The 17,099-nt window shown below is 41.6% G+C and overlaps 1 protein-coding gene across 3 annotated transcripts in view; it reads right to left on the bottom strand.

Annotated features, from left to right (window-relative positions):
• The window catches only part of polr2h (RNA polymerase II subunit H), a 56,020-nt gene extending 39,221 nt beyond the window's left edge, over positions 1-16,799 (bottom strand). Inside the window, exon 1 of one of the 3 annotated variants that reach the window (XM_022243512.2) lies at positions 16,648-16,799. In XM_022243512.2, the coding sequence (XP_022099204.1) occupies positions 16,648-16,720 (73 nt within the window). In that variant the 5' untranslated portion in view covers positions 16,721-16,799. Of the gene's footprint in view, positions 1-847; positions 879-16,647 lie in introns of those variants that run through there. The other 2 variants (XM_022243515.2, XM_022243514.2) reach the window with 2 other exon arrangements.
• Between the last annotated feature and the right edge of the window lie 300 nt (positions 16,800-17,099).

Here is a 17,099-nt window from a genome sequence, read left to right as displayed (position 1 = left end):
TCCTGAAATCGGGAAAAATCCCTACAAATCTCATCCCTGATCTAAAAATATAGTACATGCAAACATCAACCACAGAAATGAACCCGAGTCCTGATGTCCAATTTAAATGTGCCCCCAACATCCCCTAGCTACATGTAGTTCACCCACAACAACCAGTCTCTGGACAACTCTCTCACAACAAAACTTGTTCCACATGAGAATTATGCCTTTCACAGAAAAACAAATTTATTTGCTACAAATATTTATCTTTCCTTGGCTATAACAGCAGCATCAATAAGTCAATCAGAGCATGGTAAAGAATTGTAACGCTCAGCGCTTGGCACAGGGAAAATTTATGTGCATGTACAACGTACATATATCAATACACTGCCACACAAATATTTATTAAAATAAACGACATCTTTACTTACTAAGGTACATGTAATTCCAGAAATTAGGGATCGAAAAGTGCGACATTTTTGTGTCCCTGTTACATCTGACCTTTGTTATTTGACATGGAAATATCAGCGGAATTGATTTCAAACTGTCTGGCAGGTAATGTGCATTAATTCATCACTTTCAGAAATTAGAAAATGTATTCTGAACTGACAAAACCATATGTCAGATGTGACAGGGACACCCAAAAAATGGACCCCTAATTTCTGGAATTACCCACAACTGAATACTTGAGTATGTAAACAGGTACCTGGTACAATGTATGCTCTGGAAATTCCAACATGATTTGGGTTGCCTACATCATGTACACTGCACTTGAACCAAGTAGTTTTGGGATTCAACTACTGCACTTCCAAGTCCACTAGTTCTGACTACGGCTTGGCTTTTCCTGATGTTGTAGAAAGGCACTTACATGTAGCCTCAGCCATAGTGACAAAACAGCCGAATGGATCGACACAGATGACTGTGTCCATTTCCATTTCAGCAGCAGTCCTCTTTAATATACTTGGTGCTTAGAGCTGCTTGCAAAATACATGTACAGCCTTCACTTGCCTTCACAGCTTGGGGCTGTCACGGCAGTGTAGTAAATAATCTTCTCCCAGCACCCCAATGATGTCATCTTTATTGATAGTGATGATGTCATACTTCGGCTGCACAGGTGTCTGCCTTAGAATGTGTTAGTCTCCATTCAAGCCACTAACTGCATGTACACTGTACATGTACATTAACAGTGGACTGTCAACCCTCAAGAAAGACTGTACAGGTAAATGTACATGTACTAGAACGAGGGTAAAGCTGGTCTACATGTGAGACTACTAAGGCATCTGCTTAAGGCACCAGTCTACTGCTTAAGGCACCAGTCTACTGCTTAAGGCACCAGTCTACTGCTTAAGGCACCAGTCTACTGCTTAAGGCACCAGTTCCATAATTTCACGGTGCTGTTGAGGACGGGGACTCTGCATTTCAGATTGGTGTTACTTATTTCTGATCTTGTAACACACAATAGCCCATTATTTACACAATTAGAAACAGGTTCCAGATCTTGTACAAGCATTTGCTTCTTGTCTGGAATGCTCATACCATTTCTGTTATTTTGATATTAAATTGATGTGAATATTTTGTTTAAGATACTGTACATGTATGGAAATAAATAAACTTAACTACTAGTAAACTTAACGAAAATAAAAAAAATTACAATGAGATGCCAAAACTGTTATTTTGAAGGCCCTCTAGGTTTTTTTGAGGCCTTCCAATTATTAAGGGGCCCAAGGTGCCATCCCTACATACCGTTACATGTACATAATCCGGCACTGGACTGCAGTGAACAGTATGATTACAAGGACACATTTGTTTCGATGGTGAAGAGTTCACTTCATATTCAAGCCAAAGTGTTGAATCTACCTTATTAAAATGTGTACACATACAGTCAGTGACAACACTTTCAAAAAAGTTGAATGCTGCATTTAAGCATTGAATCTATCACTTTAAGCATCTACTGGTACCCCAGTATAGGGGCCTACACGTGATCAACCTGGGCAGTAAGGCATACATTTTGCAAACGACCTCACATGAACTCACCTGACCTTTGAATTCGTGTTATGAACATTTCACTCCCTACAAAGGCACAACCCTGATTTGTACATATATGCACACTACACACAAATCCAATTCCAGGTTTTATATTTCAGGGACAAGCCTTGAATGAAGACTAGCAAGCAAATAAAGCCATGAGAACAAGGGGGTGATGTCACACTTATTTATGGAAGGAACACTCTCTCGGGCTTGGGAATATTTGAGTAATAATTACATGTAACACACAGTACTGGATTTGTCTGAGAGACAACTTAAGGAATTGAACACAGGTTAATGGCCAACTCCTATCACTCTGGTAACTTCTTAGTACACATCTGCATGCATGTGTGACATGTGGTTAAGTAAATACCCAGTACCTATTTCAACACTTAAGTGACACTTCCTATTTCCGTAATTTAAGCCTTTTCCATACCCTCAATCTTTTTTGAAGCTCATGTACATGCACAAACCCACTACCATAAATCACAATCATTTGCTTACTTCCTTTCCAATCAGATGTGGTTTGACCACAAATTAACACCCTACCCTACCTCTGAGAAATATTCATTTCCTGTACTGACAGTGACATTGGCCCACTGATCGCCCTAAGGTACAAGTGTACAGATTTGTTTTTGCTAATATACTGCCGTTTATTGTCAGCACAATAAATCATGTTGTAAACTTCATACTTTACACAATTGTTCAAACTGAAAATAATCATCTGCACAGTTAGATCATAGCTCTATGGTTAGATACACTGTACCCCAGTACATGTACATGTACATCGATTGCCAGAATATCACACATTCTGGGTGCACATTCCCCTTGTGACTCAACCTGGACCTTAACACATAGTCCAATGATCTCACATTCTGTTCACAGGTAAATATCATCATAATTTCCCTCTCAACTCCTGAATATTCAATGTTCCCGGCCATCAGATCTGCCCAACAACAGGGCCAGTCAACCAACCGGGAACCAGCTGCTGTCTGCCTAGCAACAGGGAGCCAGTAGGGCTGTCCAATCAGCGGGCAGTAGCTAAGTGGGAAAGTTTTCCATTTGCATATCCCTTGCACTAGTTCCATGGGACAGCAGCAGAGCTTTCATGTATATGTGTACTATACTGTACATGTACATGTGCATATACTGTACATGTACATGTACATATACTGTACATGTACATGTACATGTATGCATACTAGTGCCAATGCATGCCTGCACTCCTTGTAGTTTGAATGCAAAATTCAGTGTAATTTCTTTATGGCTGTAGTACATTAACCCGAACAGTCCCTGAATGATACAAAGTACTACTTAGCAGTAAAATGTAGTACTCAGCACTGTCACTTATAAGAGGACCTGACTTTATTGTTCTGTGAAGCCATAAAATACAACAGAGAAAACAATGTACCACACGGTGCTGTGGCACTATGAATGCATGGTTTCATTGTTCTCTGTACGAGTAACAATGGAATAAACCTAGCCAGAAATAGTAATTTGAAGTGCTGGGTCCTTCAGGCTAAGAGTGTTTCATAGTATTTTGTAGTACTGAGTACTCTAAGCCAAACAACGCCCGGTGCTGTTAGGGTTAACAGGATAGGTACCGTATTTACTGGAACTGCAAAGCGATACACATCTAGCATGAGTACCACCAGTTAGTCCAGAAAACAAGAAATATTCAAAATCTGTATCAAAAAAAAATAACAACCTTTGTATGGAACGTGTACTGTACATGTACTGGCACACGGTCAAAAGTTGCATTATGCACGTCAAAGTACATGTGCATGTAAGTCTATGAGTAATGCTTTGCGTAGACAAAATACCTTCACACAAGGACCCATCCACAATACACTGAAGTACTGAAGCAGAAATGCCAACATGATTGTTACCCTGGGTACATGTACTTACTTAGGCCTACATGTACATGTACCTTCACACCGACACCACACTACTCACCCCTCCCCTTTTTCACACACAATCTGCAGGACTTCAACAATTACAGTGTATTTTTTGGGCTACTGAAAGAGTTACAAAGTATAAATTTGCAGGCTACTGTTTGACAGCTGCCTGTACTTTTGGCCCTTTTTGCAAAGCTTTAGAGGTAGTAAGTGCATTTAGGTGTAGTCAGTCTTGCTCGATCCAGAAAAATAAAACATCCTTCACGTTTACATGCCAACATTTAGTAACTATGGCATTTTCTAAAGTCATTATCCTTGAACAAATGCAACTTACGAACAGCAAAACCTTGATCAGGAACCAAAACACTTTTTGTACAAGCATGTGTTCACTTGAAGAACAGTGACCTTTAAACACCAAGATCGCTGAAGATACACATTTATTTTTTGTATACTTTCAAAGTACAAATGTGATCCAGTCACTTTGCTTTGGGAAGTGGATGATGACAAAGTGCCCTTGCTGCCCAAAAGCTGTGAATGACAAAAGTGTAGATATTCTTTCTTTGGTTAATTTTTTTTTCTCAAACAAGAGAAACTGCTTTTAATTTTTTAAATGTGCGCTCCCGTGTGTATATTGCAAATGTTTGATTTTTTTTGTTCAGTCCTCTCTAAAATTCCAACATATTACGCAGGAATCGCACACAGGTGTTTCCTGTTTATGAGCGTCCCTAAACGTTTCTCAGAAGCTGGCAGTGGATAAAGGTGGCACGTTTTCTCCGAAAATCGGCAAGCGGTGCTGCGGTTAAGGTTGATGACCCTCAATCAGATGGCACGAGGTTCAAATCCAGCAGCTGGTTTCGTGTTGCAAGCTTGGACAAATCACTCACCGTATCCAAGCTTCTCCCCTCCCCCTGGCTCCTCTGGAGATTAAATGGGTACCCGGGGGGGGACTACACTGTACCAGTATGCGTTCCCCGTAATGAACCAGTTTGGAATTCCAACAGCACATGCTCAGAATGAGGCTCTTCAGCAACACCTACACGCCCGCGATAGTGTGTCCTATCGGCGCAGCCATACGCTGGCTCACTCACGCGCTTTGTTTGCCCAAGACCTTGGCTCTTTCAAATATGGAACAGTCTCATTGGCTGCTAAACACATGTACAAGAAAAAGGAAAGTTCTGCAAAGTATTTTGGAACTGCAGGAACAGTGAAAGGTGGCACAAGCACAAATGATGATTATTGTTAACGATTGATCCTAATATTGCCCAGTGTTGGTGCAGGCTGCTAAGCTTTGCAGAAATATCGCCCTTGTTTGGAGTAAGATTTTTACCACAATATTTGCCCAGTTACTTTGAAAGAGCAACATTATTACATATGTTCAGAGTAGTTATGTACAGTCAAACCTCATTAATAAGAGGTCCTTTGGACTTGGCAAATTACCTTGTTATAACAGGAACCTTGTATTCTCAGGAATGAAAACAATGTGAAACAAAGGATTGGGGCCTAAAATGTCCTTGTCTTGCGCAGAATCTTGTATTGACAGAGCTCTTATTAACGAGGTTCGGCTGTACATGTACAGACTGATAGAAGTGTTTATTTCTGTTTACTTTATATGTACATGTAGCTGAATGAGATCTGTTAACACTTGCAGGGTACCGGGGGGGGGGGTAGAAAATTATTCAGGCGCATTTGTACTGACGGCCAACCACAGTTCTACTAGCCACTGGTAACCAAAGCTATGCAATGTGGCAGAAGCAGAGATTACATGGGCATACCCCTACATGTAATTTCTTTAATCCCAGTGCGCGTGATGCCTGCCGGATCTGGCCAGGCTGGGCCAGGGGTTGCATGGAGACAATCCCCGGATATTGATAAATTAAGAACATTTTTCCTGCAGCTCGCAAACGACAGACCCGACGGCCGCCCAATAATAAAAGCTCTGAAAATAGGAAATTATCCATTACTCGCCCAATTTGGACCCAGGCAGACAGTGTCTACGCACTATATGTATAAGGGCTTGGACAAACAAGACATGTCAGGCTGGTGATAATGCTGTATATCGAGTGATGACTCAATATTCTTCTTTGACTTCCCTTGTCAAGACCTTTCTGGTGGAGTTCCCTTTTGCGTCTAATAAAAACCATACCTTTTCCATTTCTAGTTCAGTGTGATGTGGTTCTGCGACTATTGCAAAACATGCAGGCTTAGCAGACTCTTCCAAATGCAAAATGCTACCAGTAGATACATACATGTAAATTCTCATACTTCTAGCTTGACAACAGTGTTGAAAGTCGTACATCATCACCTTGATAACATCAAGCGAAAATGGTGGTGACAAACGACATCTGTAAACAAACAGATTAACTTTTACAAACAATTTGGCTTTTCATTTCGTCAGTTCCTCCATTGCAGTTTCACCAGTGGTACTTCCTCCAGTACTGGATTCTCTTCTTTTTTTGGGGGGGGGAGGGAGTAGGAAACACTAATCACTGGCTCTGCTGATGACACAACTGCATACATGAACATACGTACTGTGCATATATTGCACAGTACTCATCTGGTTCGTTTTGTCCTTGCATCTTCCTTTTTTATTTCAAAGTCTAAGATGGACTACACTTGAAAGCCAGCTTGTGAACAGCACAAGGCCAATCCATTGGTTGCTCATGTACGTGCATTGTATCCTCCTGAATTGCTATCATATTGTACTGCGGATTGATATGCACAAAGGATACATGATTGCATTACTTTGTGGCACATGTACATAAAAAACTCCATACGCATTCTATTTGGCTCTCCATGGTGTGTCTGACAATACATAGGCCTATATTAATGTATGCAACATGAAAGTCTAGGGTCAAGTTGTGCCAATTAAGGTCAAGATGCCACACTAAATTCATACGCAGTTTCATACGGTATATTTGGTATATACATGTACGTGCATACATGTACGTACCGGGTACATGTACATGTACGTGTATACATGCACATCAACCATGCCAAATGAGCTTGCTTACTTAGACAGAAGCCCTCCCTTCCGTGGGCCAATTTCACAGTGCTGCTTAAGCGAAAAATTTGTTTCAGCTTGAAAAAACCTTGCTTGACAAATCAGGTTACCGGCCAAACCTTCTTGTGATGTACATGTATATTATTTTGGAATGTATTTACCCGTCTTTTGTTTAGCATGACAATCGCATAGAGTTTGAGGTGGTAACCTTTGTTTATTAAGTAAGGTCTTTTCATGCTTGAGCAAATTCTGTGCTTCAGCAGCTCTATGAAATTAGCCCCTCAGATTTTTGAGGGAAGGACATTTTTCCTTTGTTTGAATGGAGCAGTCATGAAACCTGCACATGTCCTAACAACTATATTCGGTAGAGTGTGTGCTACAAACGAAACACAAGTTTCAAGTCTCAGTTTCTGGCCTGTTCAAACATGAGCCATGGACAAGCAACAAAGAGACAGATGCGCGCGGCAGATTATCTACACAACACAATTTCTACACCACACTTCCTTGTTTAGTAAATTCAGAACCACAAAACTGCGACATCAGTTTGTAATGTTTCACTGTCTTTCTTCTTTCATTCGATTGCTAGCCCCCCCCCAAGCTGCTACATGTACTTATCATCTCAAACGAAAAAGTTCTTTTCCAAAAAGACCCACGCTGACAGGAATGTTTGGCACCCATCACGCATTCTCCCACAAAAAGTCTGTCAAACTTCGTGTGAAGCATGATTGCGTGTCTGAAGGACAGTTTCTGTTTCTCCATTTATAAACTGTTCAGAGTTGATACTGCTCTTTCGAAGAACATAAAAACTGAAAGATTGTGCTTCACGTCAATTAAGAAAGCCACAAACATCTCTTTGTAAGGAAAGGGTCAATCTAATAACAAAAGGCCTGCCAATAGAGCATTCTGCTTACAGTGTACCAAGAAGTTTTTGTTCTAGTCCTTTCTTTCTCGTTGTTTTCACTCCTGATAATACAAGGTTCCTGTTATAACAAGACAGTCTGCAAAGTCCGAAGGATGCCTTATTCATCAGGTTTGACTGTACTGTACATACATGTGGCAGGGTTTTTAGTACCATACTACAGAAAGTTATCTGGGATACTAGATTGCAGGGATCGTGGGTGGGTGTTGCGGGGAAACAGGTGGGGGGGGGACACATACTTCCCGCAGGAAAAAAAATGAAAAAGAGGCAATAGGAATGCATTTGAATGGAGAAATAGGGGACGAGAATCATCACTTTACACTGAAAATACTTTGAAATACACTGTGAATGGGCCATTCTGCAATTGTTGACTGGTTGCTTTGTCTTCCTCCCTGAAGAGACCTTTAACCTTGTTACACTGAAACAAGAATGAATGTACATGGAACTCAGAGCGTTTACAATCCTTGCCCTACCGGAAGCAGGCTTGGGCCTTGGGGGTCACAAGAAATGGAAATCAGGCCATCGTGGACAGCGGCCAAATAAACACTGGCACTCTTCCTGACCTGTACACAAAGTTTACAGAGATGACATTGATGCACCATCTGAATGTTACTTTGAACGGCACTGACATCTCCATATATGTATTGAAGAGTTGACTTCATGTGCCAACCTGAATTTAAAACGATGGACTGCTCTTTATGAAGTGCATGTTACCTGAAGTCCCTAATGCCCGCTGTCATTTCTAAGAACCTTTCCGTAAGGCTTGATTTATACACTGGAAAGAAATATGCAACTTTCAGAATTAATTGCAAGTTTAAGAGCTTTTTTAACCCCTAAGCCTGTTACTTTACAATTCTCACAAAATCACTCCATTGCAACCAAAAGCCCGGATACCGCTTAGTAATTTTTGCCTGTGCCAACTATTTCGGCACAGAGCCAAGGGAAGGGGGAAAAAAAATATTGCCATATCACGCTGCAACTATTTTTGTTTTGTTTTCTGGATCTCTCTCTTCCTTCTAAACCCACACCAGCCACTCACGTCTCTGGTGTCTGCTATCAGAATCAACAACGAGCGGGCGGGTTCCCGGGGCCCCAGCACCAGGAAGGGCCCCGGCCATGTCGACAGGATGTCAGGACCGCTTATCAGGAGGAAACAGCCCGCCGCTTGGCCATGCCCAGCCCAGAACAAAGGACGCTAACTCCATCCTCTGGCCGAGTTTATCACCTGTTTTCTGGAAGCTGAGGCGAATAAAATGAACTTTCCTCTTCCAGCTCAATTTTTTTTTTCTCTTTTTCTATGCTGGGACCAGATGACATGAGATGCCTGGTTTTTCAGGTGTAGCTGATTGTCCATTCTTTTTTTTTCTTTTAGCTGGTATAAATGTTACATTTTTTGAGGATTAAAGCCCATAGTCCACAGCAGGTGTACATTTTACACAGGCTTTCACTGCAGTAACACTACCAAAAATTCTTGCAACAAATCCAAACTAAAACAGACCCAGATGGAAATATCACCTCACGCTGAGAGGTTTCCGAGAAAAGAACCGCACACCCCACCCACTGCCGTTTTGTTTTCATGCAGAAAGCGATTCCGTTCGCAGCAGCAATGCCACAAAGAGCATCACGCCACACAACGCAAGAGTCACTGGGTCAAAAGTCGTCACTTCAAAAGCGAACGGCAGTGCAGTGAGCGCATGCCTCTTGCGGGTTTACATACACGTCTGAGTGCCGTACAGTGTAGCACATTGACTGCATCCCTCTCTCTGGGCAGCAAAATGCATTCCACATGTGTGACAGCATGTTGGACGAATAGGATATGTTCATGTATTTGCAAGGTGTTCAGAAAACCTGTTCTTTTGCAAGTACATATAACTCATGAGCAAGATCTTTCTCATTTCAAAATTGTACTTTTCCATTTCAAGTTGTCTCCACTTATAAGAAAATCTATCAGTATACAATGTACATGGATGAAGGTCAAAAGATGTGACCCACTCTGTGAAAATGAGTCATGAGTCACTTTTTCAGTTTTACTCTGAATGAGATTGAGGAGACTGAGCTCTTTGTTAGGATGTGTCACTCAGTTTGGTGTGATGAAAATGGACGTTCTCTAGATTTTAACATGTTGAGGATTCCTACTGCTTAAACACTGCACAAGATTCCTTCAAAGGCCTTTAACTCAAAAGTGTCTCTGGTGACCTGTGACTCACATTTGCAGAGTGGGCCACAAATACATGTTTTGAAAAAAAAAAAAAGAACAGAAATTGCAGAGAGAAAGCTGGAGAAACTCCACTGCCTGACTTTGGAACTCTTCCCAGCTAGTGTCATGACAAAGAGACATTCAACTCTGACAAAGGGTAGAAGTAACGGCTGGACAGACTGGTACAAGCACTGAGAGAGGGACAAATCCTAGCTACAGTAGGTGGTCTGATCAAGAGTTTTACTTTCGGTTCTGTGCGGTGTCTGAATTTAACAAAAAAAAGGGGGCGGGGGTCTCTGCCCCGCTCCTTCACGGAAATCATCGAGCACACACAACAAGGTTATTGTATGCACGTGTATCTAGAGGGTCCCTGTAGTTTCGTTTTGTGAACCTTTTGCAACTGTGTTTGCTATCAACACAAACTCACTTGCCCACGCATCTTACTTTTTCCTTTGTCTTTTTTTTTTTAAACTATTTCAAGTTCCACATCATGTCATCAAGTTGAACAAAGTTCAATCGTAAGTGCACTGTACAGTGTGGCATTTCATGTGCATATGTACGGGCAGCATCCATCAGATCAGCTCTCCAAAATACAACGATTAATTTTTAACTTACATGTTTTTTTAATGGCAGAGTTTCAATCCTTTTCGTGGCCAACATTACTAATGACAATGCCAGCAGGATGTGGTACATGTACATGTATGTGCATAACATCATCAACCTTAAAAACTACACGTAGCTAATTTCGCTCAGATACATTTTGGAAGTGATTATTTCAACTGATGCCGATGCCTTGATGACTATAAACCGCTCTTGAAATTGACTTGAGGACTTGCTCCTCACCGATGAATACGCTGTGCGTACAATGTACGAGTAGGCCTACATGTACATGAATATACCGGTAGGATACTGCATAATACACGTACAGTACGTGCAGGTGGATTGGCTGATGGTGTGGGGCTGGGGTGTGACTAGAATGATAAGGTTGGTAAATCAAGCACCAGAGAATTGAGGTACTGGGTGGCGGCTTTTTGGGACACTTCACTAACTGTACCGGCCTATATATACATGTACAACATCACTACAATTCATGACAAGATGACACCTCCAAGTTCTGAGAATGAAAACAGCACGATCAGGGTTGGGCACGTGTTTCGCAGAGTACTTGCACCTGTGTTTCAGGCAGAAAGGACCGACAGGAAACATGGGCAGCCATGGGAAACATGCATGTACCGGTACATGTAAGCACATTGGAATGGGCAGGAAGTTGGAGACGAAGAGAAATGCACGTGCGCAGCAGTTGGTTCAGAGTCGTGGGCTTCATGGTCACACAAGTTGCATGATAGTTACTCCAAGGCCAAAATACAATTCTGGGGACTGCTACAGCTCTACACAGCTTGACCCAAATTTTTCAAATCCTTCTGCCAGACCATTTCCCTACACGTAAGATGTTGTCACTGCAGACTAACTCTCACCAATGATTATCTCACACTAAAAAAAAAAAAAAAATCAGGGAAGACATTATATCAACACAGTGAATCCAAAACTCATTCTCTGAGACTAAATCTCACATCCTGCTTGGCAAAGGAAGACTGCATTCACTGGCAACACCGTGCTTTTGCTCATGCATGTGGGTGCGATATTTCGTTGCCTGTCATTGAAAGCCACATCTTCCCCAATTTTTCTCGTTTCCCATTTGGAATCCGAAAATTGCTCTGGGTACGGTTTCACGGGAGAGTTGAGCAGTGGGACACGGTGCATACAAGATGCTTCACAGCTCCTCTAGGGCTATACATGTACATGTATACTCTCAACAAAGAGCGAAACCCACATCTAAACTGCTAATATAATGTATATATAAAGCATTACTGACTTCCTGAAATTGTTCCTTACTATGACAATCTCAAAGCACATCAACAGGAAATGACCATGCACATATCTGGGGCAAGCAAAGCCCACCACCCTGTTTCCTAATAACAACACGTTGGACGCCCTCTCTTGATTGGATTGGATTGAAAGAGGATGTAATCACGTGCCAATAATCATATGACGTGCACACCGTACTTGCATCAGACGGAAATGCTTGCATTACAACTGAAGCATACAAAATGTTCAAATGCTCCCAAGAAACCAGTGGTGCATTGCTCTTGAGAAAAAAAATAAGGGCAAGGAACTGCAAATGGACTTAGTGTTACAATCATCAACCTTTCATAATCCTTCAAATCCGGGTATTGGACTTTTTCTACATTTTAAACCTGCACGGCTTAACTTGCGTAAAGATGTACATGTACATGTTACCATAGAGTTATGTCCCCCCTCAAAATTTGAAAAACAAAGATCCGACACTTTACGTCTGTGGAAGATTTGCCCGGATGTCATAATTTTTGTACTGCCTTTTGCGCTCTCAGTGCACTTTGTAGAACATTAACCCTAACAGTCCCCACTCCTTCACCTGTTGGAGGACTGAGGACTGTTAGGGTTAAATATAATTAGGTGGGGCATGCTCATTCATTTCCCTCTTTGTCTGGGTCATCTTCTTGCACATGTCGATCACATGCTCTTCCGTCACATGACGCTGATCCAGGTCCCCAAAATATCACTCACTGCAGTCACGTACATGTACATGTCCAATGTAAGTGTACGTGACTGCCAAGACAGCTGTCTTTTTTGGGGGGGGGAGGGGCTCGTTATCCCCCCCTCCCATTTCTTTATCTCTCCCCATTTCGTTTTGGCCAGCTGAATGTCTACAACAGACGAGAGGATGTACATGAGTGTACGTTTGAAACAAAAATAGAGTGACGCATTAAATGCTGAACTACCATTTTTATTAAAAAACTTCTAAAAACTCAGCTTTTGCAAGCAGCTTTATAAATGAAGGCTGTTAAATGTGAAGGGTTTTCTGTACAGTCTGGGATCTACATGTACATGTTGCAACATAATGGGTTGGTTCACTTGTATGGTATGCATTTGTCCTTACAAAATGTACGTGTACATGTACATGTACGTAAGTGTTCATGCCACGCTGTAGAATTTCAATCTAGTTTTTGCCAGTTATTAATGAATTCTTATATCAACAAGAAATAAAGCATACATGTAAAGTACAGGTCTACTTGATCCATTCATGAAAGTACCGGTGCATACCATGCTCTGTTGACCTTTTCACTGATTGGCTTGCTGATTATCTCTCAGACGGGTTACTATACCGACACGTGCTTGAAGTACATGTACATGGTACAATACATGTACACCATAGACATGGACATCCCCAGCATACTGACCATCAGTGTACCGTTAGACATCAACATCATGATGGCCATGAAATGGGGATGGATTGGAGTGGACATAATGGACATTTCAGGTGGGACCACCACCCCGCCACAGCGAATATATACAGACATAAAGGAAGGAACAGTTCCCTTTCACTGAGTTCATGGAGAAGAACTCCCAAACTACACCGCCGACAAAGAACTTTCAAGACGATTAATTAAAGCAGCTTTAACTTTAGCGAGGAACACGCTTTGCAAGACCTCCTTTTCCAGTCTGAATTTGACAGTGAGCCCACCAAAAGCCCCCTCCCCCCAACAAGAAGGGCAAAGGACCGCCAGATGTCTGCCAACTGCAGGGCAGTCCAGAGGTCATCAAAACTGCTGGTTATTTTCACGTGACTGTCAGTAACAGCATTCCACACCCCAAGGGGCACGCACACCTACATGTACATGTAATTGTAGCACATACAAAGTACATGTATCATGGTCGAACCCTCCCAATACAGTTTGGGTCATCACATCAATGACTTACATACATGTACATGTATGTATCATTCGGGGAGCCTGCCCCCCCATGCACGGTTGCTCAACTTGATGGTGAAGAGAAAGTTACAAGGGACAACAGAATACCCACCACAGTGGGAAGGTAGGAATGAACACCCACCAGTTTGCCCTCTCAGACAGACTGGTTGGATCGCTGCAACAGTCTCCTCGGTGGACCTTATCATAATCATATTAATCAGCTTCAAGGTGTTCAATATTCTTGTGCGAGATTGGTCGGTAATGCTTCCAAGTGTTGTCGTGTTACACCCTTGTTACATGTATCTGACATGCATTGGCTGCCAGTTACACGCAGGTTACGGACTGACTTTAAATCTTTATTAACTTATGAAATTTTGAATGGTCTTGCTTCTTTGTACATGTTTTTGTGACGGGCTGTAGAAAAACGGCTAATAAGTCGGCAGATTCAGGTTATCAGTTTTGATATGGCTGGATTGAGTACATCGAAAGCTACAATTTGATTTATGAATGACCCCTGTAGTGCACTGCGTTCAAGAGATGTTTAGACATTTGTATATCCACATTCTCGGATTCAATAAAAGCACTTTTCAAGAAAAAGCTCAGAAAGTGTAGCACTTGGAAACACAATGCTATGTAGGATTTCCTACTGAATGATCCATTTTTCATCTTTATTCATCAGTATCCATGTTTGTAGTCACAAATTCTGAAACCATAAATGTTATACAAGCTAATAGAGGAAAAAACACAAAATCACAATTTTGAAGAAATTTTGCCCGCCCCAAAGAGAACAGGCCATGACATATTTTGGAATTGCACGACTTATCAACCTTTTTTGCAGAGCGGGTCACATTTGTGCCAGTTGACCATAATAAAGACCTTCATCTCAATACAGTGTCAGACATGCCAAGGACAGAATGTTTCTTAGTTACATGTACATGTCCATTTTAAGTACACATGCATACATGTACATACATTTACAATGTACATATGGCCCAGTATACATGTACATGTAATATATTTTTCCTGCTTAAATGTCTTCTAATCGAATTATCCAAGCAGGCTTTCCAATAGAACAAACAGATTTGAGGATTTTGAACGTGTTTTAATATATGCTAGTACTGTAGGTGTACTTATTGTTAATTTATTTCGTTATTATAAATTCTAATGCAATGCGCCTTTTCAGCTCATAAATAGTGCCAGTAAAAACAATAATAATAATAATATGTACCGGTATATGAACAGGTATGCATTTAAGAGTAGAGACAGCAACGGAGTATTCAGTCAAGCCAATCTGAACCCCATTAAATTCAAGGCAGATTTTCATGTTAAAGGTTACAATTGAGTTTCTGAGTGTTGAAATATTGAAGTCGACCTTTTCTTAACATTTAACAGCCACCCAGCTTTCTATTCCGGCTGTGCATGTACATGTAGCAGGCCTAGCAATACATAATTGAATACATGAACTTGTATGTGTCTGAATAACACACTGCTGCCGAGTTGTTTGGGCATATACAAATGTGCTGGCCCTGAAGCCCTATTAATGCTCATGACATCTGGAAACTCATGATTACCACTGGAGCAGATTACATGCCTTTTTTTTTAGTAATCATGATTTACCTCCACACCTCATTTTTTGGTCTGAGTTTTGTCTCTCAAGACTGGCATGCAGGAAGCCTAACAAGAAACAAGTTAAATTTGGAACAGAGTTAACCTCAACATGGGAAAAAAAGGCATTTGGGGCTCATCTCCCAGGCTACAATTGCTGCCAAGCCTCTGTCTTCCACAAAAGAAAGAGTGTGACGTCTCTGATTTTAATATCACTCTTACCGGTAGGTACATGTATGTACATGTACGACCATGTATATTGCAGGGTGACACTTTTCTGACGCACACCCACAAGGAACCAACTACACACAAAAACTGAAATTGAGGTCTGGCAGATTTTTTTTTATTACACAGAAAGAGGCATACATGTACCTTACTTGTACTCGGCTAAGTTACATGTATGATAAATTTCCTGATGTCACGAGCATTAAGCCTTAAACGTGTTAAATTACTTGTGCTGACCTACATGTACATGTACAGTATGTATGTACACTGTACATCACACCAAGCCTGACCAAGTAATACAGTTTGACAGTAATTTTACCGAAAAATAACCACAATTACAAAATTGTCTAAATCACCATTATGGTAACTCCATAGCATGACTTAAAAGATATCATGAACATGATGATGAAGTCAGGGGTTACAAACACAAAGTAGCATACCTGTCTACCTGTCACCTGGCAACCCACGACCAAATTGTACCGGTCAATGTGCAAGTACGGTCTGACATGTCTGATTTGACATGTGGTCGATGTGGGTCATGCTGGTCCATGATCCAATACTCCAGCGAAAAGTTCTCAAGTTCCATTGATTGTCTGTCATGCTGTTTGCAGTGAAATCAATTCTCCCAATTAACAAACCCTGACAGACATTGACAGAAACTGTTTCCCATTTGTTTCCTTGCTCCATGTTCTAATTCACTGAAAATTCAATTTGGCGCGGCAAAGGAACATGAGCGATCTCTCCCGAATGTCACATTAAACACGGCCAGCCTGGGAAACCTTTTCTGGTTTCCACAACATGCTCAATTCTTGTATGGTCATGACAAACGCTTAAGAATGCCGGACATGTCTGGACTCGCTTGGCATCTCATGACACACGCTCCAAGCATTTCCAACATGGCGGCGCCCATGGTCACACACGAGGGATCGACAGACTGTGCGACAATTGGACAAATTTCCATACCCAACGCCGCCAAAATCGGTCCAAAAAGAGGACTTAAATGGACTCACCTCTGTCAAATTTCTTGCCGTCAGGATCGATGTCCTTGACGTCGAAAATGTCTTCGAAAAGCACCCCGGACATGTTGTAACTTGCTGGCGTTCCACCCGGCTTCTTGTTAACGTACGCGCGTATCTCGCGGTGTCTGGCGCGGATTCGCGAGCGCAAGTGCCGGGTTGGCTAGTTCTGGCCATTAGAGGGGGCTATTTCAAAAGACGATCGTGCGCGAGTGCGCGGCAAAAAGTACGAGTCTCGGTCCAGAAAACGCATGTTAAGTGCGGCCTTTCAAGATAAAACAATTCTTCTTTTCCCTTATGGCATACTATGGGTTAGCAAAAAAGGAGTAAAATCTAAAAGTTCAAAATGAACTTTCGAAGGCAATTTCTATGAGAATATCTTCAAGACCTTTATTTCTCTGGGAACGAGTTTTGTTGATGGCCTCCATCTGCAGAACGGACGTTTT

The sequence above is a fragment of the Acanthaster planci genome, linkage group LG10, assembly GCF_054643075.1.
Source record: "Acanthaster planci isolate LZ-2023a linkage group LG10, COTS_SCS, whole genome shotgun sequence".
Taxonomy (NCBI): Eukaryota; Metazoa; Echinodermata; class Asteroidea; order Valvatida; family Acanthasteridae; genus Acanthaster; species Acanthaster planci.
Note: the sequence above shows the minus strand (reverse complement) of the source record. Positions and strands in the feature narration are given on the sequence as shown.